General features: G+C 40.3%; 1 protein-coding gene across 1 annotated transcript in view; it reads left to right on the plus strand.

The window, feature by feature from the left end:
* Positions 1 to 12,333, plus strand: part of LOC115469679 (adenylate cyclase type 10-like) — a 254,501-nt gene that overhangs the window by 86,067 nt on the left and 156,101 nt on the right. The window contains exons 8-9 of the mRNA XM_030202467.1: positions 6,093 to 6,284; positions 8,718 to 8,839. Coding sequence (XP_030058327.1) covers positions 6,093 to 6,284; positions 8,718 to 8,839 — 314 coding nt within the window. The remainder of the gene's footprint in view (positions 1 to 6,092; positions 6,285 to 8,717; positions 8,840 to 12,333) is intronic.

Below are 12,333 nucleotides of genomic sequence, written 5' to 3' on the forward strand. Positions count from 1 at the left end.
CCAAGCCGAGGTCCTTTCATTTCTTCCATTAAAGCTGGCGCCGAAAGTTTCTTCTGAGTCTGACGTTTTTTGAGGAGTGGTGTAACTACAGCATTTTTGAAGGCATTAGGAACAGTTGCAGTGGAAAGTGAAAAATTGAGGATATGACAGAAGGGATCACAGTAGGAGAGATAGTGTCAAGTAGATGGGTGGGAATAGGATCAGAGGAACAGGTAGTTAGTTTCGAGGAGGAAATAAGATGTGTAGTTTCCTCTTCAGTGATTTCAGAAAAGGAAGAAAAGGAGGCAGGGGTTGAAGGAGGGTTGAGAGAATGGACTGGGGGAAGAGGAGGTGGAGGTGACTTGGTTGAGAACTCAAGGTTAATCTTGTGAACCTTATTGTGAAAGTACTCAGCCAGAGTCTGGGAAGAAAGTGAAGGGGGGTTGGAGGTGAAGGCACTTTGAGGAAAGAGTTCAGTGTGGCAAAGGGATGTTGAGGATTTGAGCCAAAAGAGTTTGTCAACTGGATGTAGTAGTCCTGTTTAGCAAGTGAAACAGCAGACTGGAAGAAGTTCAACAAGAATTTGAAATGTATGAAGTTGGCATGGGCACAGGATTTCAGCCAAAGGTGTTTAGCAGATCATAGGAACATAGGTAGTGGATTCTATAGGTCAGCCAAGGCTGGGGTTTGGTACACCGTACAGAATGGGGAATGGGAGGAGTGAGAGTATCCAGAGCAGAGGAGAGAATAGTATTATAGGAAAAGATAGCCTCATTAACTGACTTGGATAACATAGTGGCTGAGAAAAGGTTTGAAACAGTGGAAGATAGAGTGGAAGAGTCAATAGCTTGAAGACTCCAAAATGTAGTGGTAGAGATGGAATGGGACTTGTGGGGGGGGGGGGGGGGGGGGGGGGAGGGTATTTAAGTGTGAAAGTTATCAGATGATTGTCAGAGAGGGGAAGAGCTGAGGTGCAGAAACTGGAGAGAGAGAGCAGTTGGAGAAGAAGATAAGATCAAGAGGTTGGCCATTCTGGTGCATAGAGATAATGACCCTCATGCTTGGATGTTAAGAGCATAGAACTTGAATCCCTTGGATTACCTGCAGATGAATTCATGAAGAGGTGTTACTCTTTTAAATGGAGAAGGTTTGCCATTTGGTGTGAGGGTAATATGTAACCTGTCATTAAAATCATTCATAGCACCTGAAGATTGGAGAGTGGTCAATGTAATGACAATGTTTAAAAAGGGTTCCAGGGGTTATACGGGAAATTACAGACCGGTAAGCCTGACGTCAATGCCAGGTAAAATAGTGGAAATTATTAAAAAGAATAAAATTATGAAACACCTAAATAGACATGGTTTAATGGGACAGTCAGCATGGGCTCAGCCAAAGGAAGTCTTGCCTCATCAATTTGCTTCATTTCTTTGAAGGCATGAATAAACATGTGGATAAAGGTGAGCTGGTTGATGTAGTGTATCTAGATTTTCAGAAAGCTTTTGTCAAAGTTCCTCATGAGAGACTCCTGAGAAAATTAAAGAGTCATGGTATAGGAGGCAAGGTTATGGTGTGGATTAGGAATTGGTTATTGTACAGAAATCAGAGGATAGGGTTAAATGGTCATTTCTCTCAATGGAGGAGGGTGAACAGTGGAGTGCTGCAGGGATCTGTACTGGGACTGGTGCTATTTAATTTATAAATGATATGGAAATCAGAACGATGAGTGAGGTGATTAAATTTGCAGACCACACAAAACTATTCAAGGTTGTTAAAACACATGCGGACTGTGAAAAATTGCAGGAAGACTGGGCATCCAAATGGCAGATGAAATTTAATGTGGCCAAATGCAAAGTGATGCACATTGGAAAGAATAATCCAAATCATAGTTACCTGGTATTAGGGTCTTGAGTCAGCACCCAAGAAACGATCTAGGTGTCGTAGATAATATGCTGAAATCTTCTGCTCAGTGTGTGGCAGCAGCCAAAAAAGCAAACAGGATGCTAGGAGTTATGCTAGAAGGTATTAGGAAAGGGATGGTAAATACGACAAAAATACTATAATGCCTCTCTATTGCTCCATGGTGCAACCTCACCTTGAGTATTGCATTCAGTTCTGGTCACCGTATCTCAAAGAACATATAGTGGAATTAGAAAAGGCTCAAACAAGAATGACCAAAATGATAAAGGGGTTGGAATTCTTCTCATATGAGGAAAGGCTAAAGAGGTTAGGGTTCTTCAGCTTGGAAAAGAGATGGATGAGGGGAGATATGATTGAGGTCTACAAAATCCTGAGTAGTGTAGAACGAGTAGAAGTGAATTGATTTTTTACTTGTTCCAAAAGTACAAAGACTAGAGGACACTCAATGAAGTTACGTGGAGATGCTTTTAAAACAAAGAAGAGGAAATATTTTTTCACTTAATGAATAGTTAAGCTCTGGAACTCTTTGCCAGAGAATGTAGTAACAGTGGTTAGTGTATCTGGGTTTTTAAAAAGTTTGGACAAGTTCCTGGATGAAAAGTCCATAGTCTGCTATTGCGACAGACGTGGGGAAGCTACTGCTTACCCTGGGATTGGTAGCTTGAAATGTTGCCACTATTTGGGTTTCTGCCAGGTACTTGTGACCTGGCTTGTCCACTGTTGAAAACAGGATACTGAGCAAGATGGACTATAGGTCTGACTCAGTATGGTTGTTCTTATGTTCTTATCCCTTCTCTTTCCCTGCACAAAAACTGCTTGAGTACCTCCTGCACCTCTCTGAGTCTGGTTTGAAAACCAATTCTGTAAGAGTTCATCTTAGTGCAGTTGGTGCTTATCATCAGCATGTAGGGGGTGATTCCATCTCAGTATAGTCTTTAGTTGTTCGCTTCATGAGAGGTTTGTTGCTGACAAAGCCTCCCACCAAACCTCCCACTGTGTCGTGGGATCTCAACATAGTCCTCACCAAGCTGATGAAAGCTCCTGTTGAGCCTCTGAGTTCCTGTCATCTGAAGTTTTTGACCTGGAAAGTTATGTTTCTGGTGGCAGTCACTTCAGCTCGCAGAGTTGGTGAGCTCCAGGCCTTGGTAGCTCACTCGCCGTATACTAAATTTCATCACAGTAGAGTAATCCTCCTCATGCACCCTAATTTCCTTCCTAAGGTAGTGTTGGAGTTCCATCTTAACCAGTCAATTGTTCTGTCAACATTTTCCCCAAGGCCTCATGCCCATCCTGGCAAAAGTGTACTGCATACTTTAGACTTCAAGCGACCCTTAGCCTTCTATGTGGAGTGGACTCAAGCCCATAGACCACCCAGCTTTTCGTTTCTTTTGACTCCAACAGATTGGGGGTGGCCAACGGCAAACACACACTTTCAAATTGGATAGCAGACTGCATCTCCTTTGCTTATGCCTAGGCTAGGCTAACTCTTGAGGGTCATGTCACAGCTCACAATGTCAGTGTCATGGTGGTGTAGGTAGCCCGTTAGAGATCAGTCTTCATAGAGGAGATTTGCATGGCTGCAACATGGTCTTCAGTCCACACATTCACTTCCCACTACTGTTTGGATCAGGATACCTGATATGAAAGTCGGATCAGACAGGCAGTGCTGCAGAATTTGTTTGATGTGTAGAATGCAACTCCACCCTCCTAGGCCCTGTTTTATTCCTTTTCAGGCTGCACCTACACAGCTAGTATGTAACATAGTAAGTGATGGCAGAGAAACTTTTAGTCTCAATGCTTCGAGACTCAATTATCCTAGCTTTCTTGTTTTCGGTGAGCTTGGTAACTAGGGATTCCCAGATGTGAGCATATGAAGGCCTGCTTGTCCTTGGAGAAAGCAAAGATGCTATCTATAGCTGGTGTTCTCCAAGGACAGCAGGCCGATTATTATTTGTTACATTTGTACCCCGCGCTTTCCCACTCATGGCAGCTATTCTCACATAGCTCCTACCTCCTGGGAGTTGTCTTTAATTATAGGCTTTTTGCTTTTTCACCTGACTGGAAGATCCATGCTCTCATGTCGGGAATGAAAGGATCAGCGCATGTGCAGAGGAACGCTGCTAGAACTTTCTACCTTACTAGCTAGTCAGCGTCTGCAGTGGGCTCCGTCAGATGATGTCTCCCAAATGTAATAATAATCGGCCTGCTGTCCTTGGAGAACACCAGCTACAGATAATTATCTTTGCTGTATCCATCATGGAGAAAATAATACTCAACTGGTTAATGGAATAAATTCTATTTTTATACCAGCAAGCTGGCATTTAAATATATGATAGAGTAAAGAATCACTAAATAAGAGGAGTAGCAACTTCAGTAGCTCACATAAAATCACATAATTAGACTAGAAACATCTGCAAAGCAGCAAATCAATCTTCTCTTCAAATGTTTGCATCTCACTATTGCCTAGACCATGCATACAAAAAAGACAGTGCTTTTGGTGAAGCAGTACTGAATAACCTGTCAGCACTGTCACAAAAAAAGAAAAAGATGGGTTGTTTGAAACTAACAACCCTTAGAAATCACACATCATAAACAACTCCCAGAAAGGCAACTCATATTCTAAAAAGTTCTCAAGTTGTCTGTAACAGCTCACATGTGTGGAGATCTCACTTATATGATTGACTCATTCTTCTTGTTGATGGAGAAAGTGAATTTTTACCTGTAATAGAGCTCCCCTATAGACAGAAGTATAAGTTGGACACACAGCATCACCCATTTCTTCAAGAACTAATGGTAAGCTACTAATGAACTGATGTACTAGTGCAAGGGTGATTATGTATAGCAATATCTAAGCATGCTTATGTTTATTGATTAACTTTCTATACTGCCCTTCAACAAATCCAAGGTGGTTTACATTAAAACTCATACACCAAAATAAACTAAAGAAAATTCACAATTCAATCAAGAAGAAAGAAGAGAAAAATTGCTTAGATGCTTTAGAGCTAGCATCAGCTTGTGTGTGATCTATTCTGCTGTCTATGGAGAACTTCAATTACATGTAAGCAGTGTTGCTACTTCTCTTGTTACATTCTCCTTGCACATAAACTCTCCTTTCATGAATTTGACCCTTATGCATTCCATGTGCACAGTTCTTACCCACTCGAACACTCATTAAGCAGCAACTGCCCTTTCTTAGTAACTCATATGCAGTTATTCACTGTGTACATTCGCCTTACTCACTCATTCTCCATTAGATTACATTGAGCTTATATACCGCTGTAACCAAATGGTTCTGAGTGACTTACAATAATAATAAAACCAAGGGAAAACTTGGGAATTTACATGGCATATCAAATACACAAGCAATAATACAATCACCTACAGCATTTAACGTTATAATCTCTGTCTAAATCTCAATAACATCAAAGTACATTAAAATGAATCCAGAAACCTCTTAAAAAGCAAAGTTTTCAGATTTTTGTTCTAAACAGTGAGCAGTTAAATAACTGAGTAAAACAGGACAATACCAATTTCCAAATCTTAGTTGATTATACTGTAAGCAATTTTTCATAAATATAAAACCTTTTTATACCCTTAATAGAAGGGAGAGTAAAATAAGAAAAATTACAGGCTCTTTGAATCTTATTAGATGGACTAAATTCAAAAAAGGGAAGCTAAATATTCAAGATAATCCCCAGACAAAACTTTAAATAGCATACAACAAAATTTGAATTTAATTCTAGCTTCTATTGGCAGCTAATGTAACTTAAGATAGTAGGCTGAGATTCTGTCAAATTTATGCAAAGAAAAGATCAGTCTAACCACAGTGTTCTGAATAGTTTGCAGTTTTTGAAGTAATCGTAGCACCCAAATAAATCAGATTACAGTAGTCTATTTAGCCTGTACTATCAATCTAAATTGATCAACTTCAAAATATTTTCTGATCTCCTTAGTCTCCTCATCAATAAGAATGAACTTTTAGTTAAAGTATTAACGTGATAGTCTAATGAAAGGGTCTGATCTAAGTGGACTCCTAAGATTTTGATCATAGAATAAAGAGGATATTTAACATGATTAATAAAAATATGATCCAAGTTAAGTGCTGGGTTATCAAATAGTATGAATTTAGTTTTAGACTGTAATTCCCATTGTACATTATTTCCTCTTGAATACTTACACATTCATATTTTTAACAGATTGATGATGGTCAACCACTTGAGCATTTGTCAGAGATTCGTCCAGTTGCCGTTCTGTTACTGAATCTTCAGGCCAAGGACAACCTGAAAATAACAGAGTTGTGCAGAGCTATTCAGGATGTCTGCTGTGGCATCACAGAACTCCTCCAGAATTACCAAGGCAAGATTAATAAAGTCTTCATGTTCAACAAGGTGAGGGGCTAGGACTCCAGGGCTGGCATCTGAATATGAAGTAGAGGGGAAGGAATGACCAAGAAGTAAGAAAGGGGCTGGCACCTTGGGACTGGGACCCAAATAGGAGGAAAACAGCAGAGACAGTGGTGATGGAGGAGCTAAATAGAATGTATAGGAAAACGGCTATTAAGACAATAAAAATTCTAAGCTTAAGGGGCATAAGGAAGTTAGGTGGTGGGGAGGGTGAGGGCATACACTGAAGATTCAGGCTGAGTTGGAGGAAGGAAATAGGAATGAAGGGGAGAAAAGGCTCAGGATTTAGAATCCATAGAGTGGTGAGGAGACAGTAAAATGGACATGAGTCCTGATTATAGTGAAAGGGGCCCATTTACTAAGCCGTGTAAGCACCTATGTGCGCCCAACGCATGCCAGTTCTGAGTTACTGCCTGGCGTGCGCCCACTACGCACGTCTAAGAAAATTGCTTTATTTTTTGGTGCGCTTCAAGTGGTATTTAATGCATGTAGGCCATTACTGCCTGGTTACCATGCAAGACTTTACCACTAGGTCAATGGCTGGCGGTAAGGTCTCAGACCCAAAATGGACGTGTGGCAATTTTCATTTTGCCGCACGTCCATTTCCGGCAAAATTTTTTAAAAGGCATTTTTTACAGGTGTGCTAAAAAATGATTCTGCGCGCTCCCAAAACACGAGTTTACACTACTGCAGACCATTTTTCAGCGCACTTTAGTAAAAAGACCCCTGAGGATGCAGGAAAAGGGCAGAAGAGCCAAACAGTGGGAGAAGGGGGAAGATAAGACGTGAATCAGAACCGGGAGGCATGAGAGAAAGGAGGTCATTTTTGTCTTATGAGTACATTGCCCAAACAGAGCATTGCGTTCTGAGGGTGTAGTACGTTTATCTTCAGATGTGGTAACCACAATTAATTACGCAGACACAAGCATCAGCATTCTCTGTTGCTGGAATATTATACTGGAATGAAGTTGCTGGCCAGATACGCTTATGACTCCAATTTAAAAAATTACTTAAGACACACTTGTTTGCTGCAGCTTGTTTTTTTTTTTAAGTACTGTATAATGGACTCAGAAATGGTGGAGCAGTTCTGATGCTTTATTTTATTGTTTTTTATGATGTTTGTGTGTTTTTTAATTATATATGTATTATTGCAAACCACCTAGGTATTAGGTGGTGTATAAGTTTTTTTAATTAAATACATACATACAACTGCTGTTATTCAAACAAAGATTATTTTATGTCTCTTTGCATACAGCCTCTAACAAAAGTTTACTTGACCTGAAATATTCCAGATGGTTAATGCTTATGTGCTTGCATCAATTGAAAGTAAACATTGAGTTATGCAACTTTGATATCTTTTTACACTTTGGATGATTAAGGCCCACTGAAAACTGTGTTAGCACATGGTTAAAAATTAGTTTGACCTAATGAAGATATATGGTATTTCTTCTCTTTGAGGAGTCCTGAATGTGGAATATAAATCTGTAACGCTGGGGTTTACTAAGCCGGTAGCGCAGCTGGCTGTGCGCTAGTGCCGACACAGCCCATTCACTTTGAATGCGGCAATGATGCATGGAAGCCGCTAGCGCAGCTTAGTAAACAGACCTCTGTCCACCTCTGAAGGTCTTTAAAACATTTTTCCTATTTTTTCTTTTGGGTATTGGATGTGATATTTTGTGCGTCACACGATATGCATATATAATAAACTGGGCAATTTGTGCGTATTAGAGAATGGTGTAAATGTCTGCTTGTACTTTCCATGGGGTTCATTTTATACAGGGAAAGTACGTAAATATAGGACTAAATTGTATAAATGGTGCCCAAATTTGGGCACAAAAAAAAAAAGGAGCACTAAACACCATTCTATAAATTGGCACTCAAAGTTGGGTGCCGTTTATAAAATAGCACTTAGGGCCGGGATCAGCCTCCAATTTTAGGTGCAAGTATTTACACCAACTGAAACCGGGTGGAAATCCTTATGCCTAACACTGTGCGCAGATTCTAGTACCCCCTGACCTGCCCATGCCCTTCTCATGGCCATGCCCCCTTTTTGGATCCATGTGTGAAATTTATGTACGCATCTTTATAGAATACTATCTACAAAAATGTGCACGTAGATTCAAATTGGTTTCAATTAGTGCCAATAATGCTCAGTTATTGGCGCTAATTGGCTTGTTGTTCAAGCTGTTAGGTGCTTAACTACCATTTACTGCCGTTTCGGTGCCTAAATGGTGCACTATATAGAATTAGGGTGATAGTGTGCATGAAATCACATTGCAAGGTGCTAAATAGGTTTTAACAAATGCTAAAAGAAATACAAAATGAAATGAATTTCACTTTCAAAAACACAGTGATTCAAAGATATTCTTCTGCTGCTTAAAAAGCTGAAGATTGATGTGATGATATATATGTCCTCAGGGCTATACCTTTCTCTGTGTCTTTGGGCTCCCCGGGGACAAACATGACGATGAGTGTGCCCATGCCTTGCAATGTGCTTTTCAAATGCACATCTTCTGTACTAAGGAGCTCCTGGATATTGAGTGAGTAGAGAAATTTTGATCATACTTCTCAAGATGGAATACATAGATACATAGAATGCAAAGCTTCAAATAGTGAAGAGAGCAAATTAACATATGAAGCTGTGTAATAAATAGGGATTTGCTTTCATTTTTAAATGGTATGAAAAGAAATGAGCGCAATGTTTTTGTTTTCTTCATTAATTTTGTTTACATGCATAGGCTTCCATCTCTTGCTCACTAAGAAATTAATTTTATAATAGGTTGCCCAAAGACATCATGGCAGGAGGCACCTACAATATGCCTTATTGTATAAGGAAAATAAACACATAGAGCCCAGTCTTCAAGCCACTGATAAATGTATGGGGGGAAGTTATCAAGGTGCGGTAAAAGCTAAACTTTTAGCACACCTTGAATTAGCAATGGAGTCACCAACTTCTGGTTTCACAGAACTGCAGGTTGCTGATTACCAAGATAAATGTACTTATTTATTAGGATTTATTTACTGCCTTTTTGAAGGAATTCACTCAAGGCGGTGTACAGTAAGAATAGGTCAAACATGAGCAATAGGCAATTACAGCAGTAAAAATATGCAAATAACAATACAAAGTATGGTATGGTATACTACTTACAGTGTCAACACAATACGTAATTAATAGCATTAAAACTGATAGTGAAGGGTAAAGCAAAGATATAACATACAAATAGGTAACACAGTAGGAAGAGTTAGAAAGTAAGGTGACTGCTTTAAAGAAAGTTGCACATGAGGACGGAGAGGTGGTTAAGTATTATTTCAACTAGGGTAGGAGTAGATAAACATGTCCTGCTGCAGTATATGCAGCCCGAGTCACTCCTTGTGTGTGTGAGTGAGACTAGCAAGTTAGTTACTTCTTCCATTAAAGGCCTGGTTGAAGAACCAAGCTTTCATTTGCTTCCTGAAATAGAGATAGTCTTGTGTTAAACGGAGTCTTTCAGGCAGTGCATTCCAGAGTGTGGGGTCTACTCTGGAGAAGGCTTGCTTGCGGGTATCACATCATGTAATGTCTTTTGGAGAGGGTGTGGTTAGTGAAAGTCCTTGGGAGGACCTTAGTGTCCTTGGTAGTGTGTGGAGGATCATCCAATTTTTCAGGTACTCAGGGCCATTTCCTTTCAGGGCCTTGAAGATCAGATATAAAGTTTCGCCCTGTATTGTACTGCTAGCCAATGAAGTTTTTGCAAAAATGGTGTGATGTGGCCATGTCACTTGCAAACTTCTATGAGTCTTGCTGCTGCATTCTGAATCAACTGGAGCTGGTGCCTGCTCTTTGTAGTCAGACCATTGTATAGTGCATTGCAGTAATCCAGTCTTGATGTTATCATGGCATGCACAACTGGGATAAGATTTATCTTCTCGATGTAAGGAGAGAGGCAGCGTAGCTGTCGCAAGTAGTAGAAGCAGCTGTTTAAGGTTGCCTGGATTTGGGGAATCAAAGTAAGTGTTGAATCTAACTGTATTCCAAGGTTCCTGACTTGTGATTTGAGGGGGAGTTTGTACTGCCCAAAAGGGATTTTGATGTCAAGTATGTAGCCACTTGTGTTAGGGACCCAGAGAAGTTCAGTTTTACTTGGGTTCAGGCAAAGTTTGTTGTGTTTAGCCCATTCTTGAATTGATGTTAGACAGGTAATCAGTTTATTCAAGGCTGTAGGTAAGTCAGGTTCAGTGGGTATGAGTAGCTGCACATCATCCGCATAGATGTAGAAGTGAGTGTCCATTTACTGAATCAGCTCAGCTAGTGGCTTGAGGTAGATATTGAATAGAATCGGTGACAGTATCAATCCTTGTGGTACCCTGCAGGTCAGTGTCCATGGTGATGATGAGTGGCTGCCAAATATTATGGATTGTTGCCTGTCTGATAGGATCTCAACTAGGCAAGTACTGTTTCATTGATACCTGTTTCTGTAAATCATGCTAGCATGATATCATGATCCACCGTGTCAAAAGCTGCTGAGAAGTCTAGTAGTACTAACATCGAGGCAAATCTCTTGTCTTGGTTTCGGTGAAGATCATCAGGTAGGGATACTTGGACCGTTTCTGTTCCATAACTGGGTCTGAATCCAGATTAACATGGATCTAGCCAGTTTCTCTTTTCTAGCCAATCATTAAGTTGAACACAGACTGTTTGTTCTATAAGTTTCCCTAGAAACGGGATGTTGGATACTGGCCTGTAGCTTTCAAGTTTGTCCTGGTCAAGGTTGTTTTTCTTCAGCAGAGGGCGAACCACTGCCCTTTTTAATGCTGTTGGTAGTTGCCCATTAGAAAGAGAGGTGTTCACAATTTTTGTGGTGCCTTATATAAGGCCCGTACTTGCTTGCTGCACTATCTTTGATGGGCAGGGATCAAGGGAGCAGGTAGTTGGTCGAAGGTCTCTTAGGATTTTGTCAAGGCTCTCCTCTGTCATTGGGTTACAAGTGTCCCATCTGTCTCTGTCAGGAGAGGGCGACTTTGTGCACCTTCAGTTGGCTGGTTGGGAACTGGGTGGGATTGCCTATAAATCCTGGCAGAGACTTTTTATTTTGTTGGCAAAGTATGCAGCAAAATCATTACAATTCAGTTTAGACTGGGCAGGCTGATTCTGTTGTGGGGGTTGCAGTAGGTTGTTAACTATACTGAACAACTGCTTGGTTGAATTGGCAGCTTGTGCAATGCATTGAGAGAAATACTGTTTTTTGGTTGCTGTTAATGTTTGGCAGCATAGGCTGTCGGTGGCCCAACTGTTTGGGGAGGCTAAAGGGGGCGGGGTTAGGGGTGGGGCCAGGGGTGGAGCTTAAATCCATAATTGTCTGATAACACACAGAAAAAATAAAAATAAAAATAAAAGTCACAATACCTTTTATTAAATTTAGATATTAGATATGTATCATATGTCAAAGAATAAAGTGGTTGCTCAAAGCATATACTAACCACAATCGCTCAACTGCAAAACACTATGCACAACTTTGTGCAAAAACACAATCAGAACCTTACTGTACCATAAATATTACACTGGGCAGAACCTAATACACCAATATACCACCCATACAGAAAATGCAGACCGTCAACAATTTGAAACAAGGGATCATAATATCATAATTCTCATGTACAGCCACAAAATACCCTAATTCATGTTTAATGTGGGATAAAATGCCATAAATAAGTAAATAAATATAAACTTTTAATGTTGAGCACCTGATTCTCAACGTGGACATATTCCAAACACTATAATGAAAATAAAATGATCTTTTCTACCTTTGTTGTCTGGTGACTTTGTTTTTCTGATCATGCTGGCCCAGTATCCGATTCTGCTGCTATCTGTCTTCTTAACTCCATTTCCAGGGCTTCCTTTCCATTTATTTCTTTACTTTCCGCCTTTCTTCTTCATTTCTTGTCCTACATCCGTAAGTAAAAGCTGGGTCCTCCGCAGACTTGACTGTCCAGTGGATCCAGCTTCTGCCTATTTTCTCCATCCATGTGCAGTTTTTCTCCTCTCTTCCTTTTCCCT

Source organism: Microcaecilia unicolor, chromosome 4 (genome assembly GCF_901765095.1).
Source record: "Microcaecilia unicolor chromosome 4, aMicUni1.1, whole genome shotgun sequence".
In the NCBI taxonomy this organism is placed as follows: Eukaryota; Metazoa; Chordata; class Amphibia; order Gymnophiona; family Siphonopidae; genus Microcaecilia; species Microcaecilia unicolor.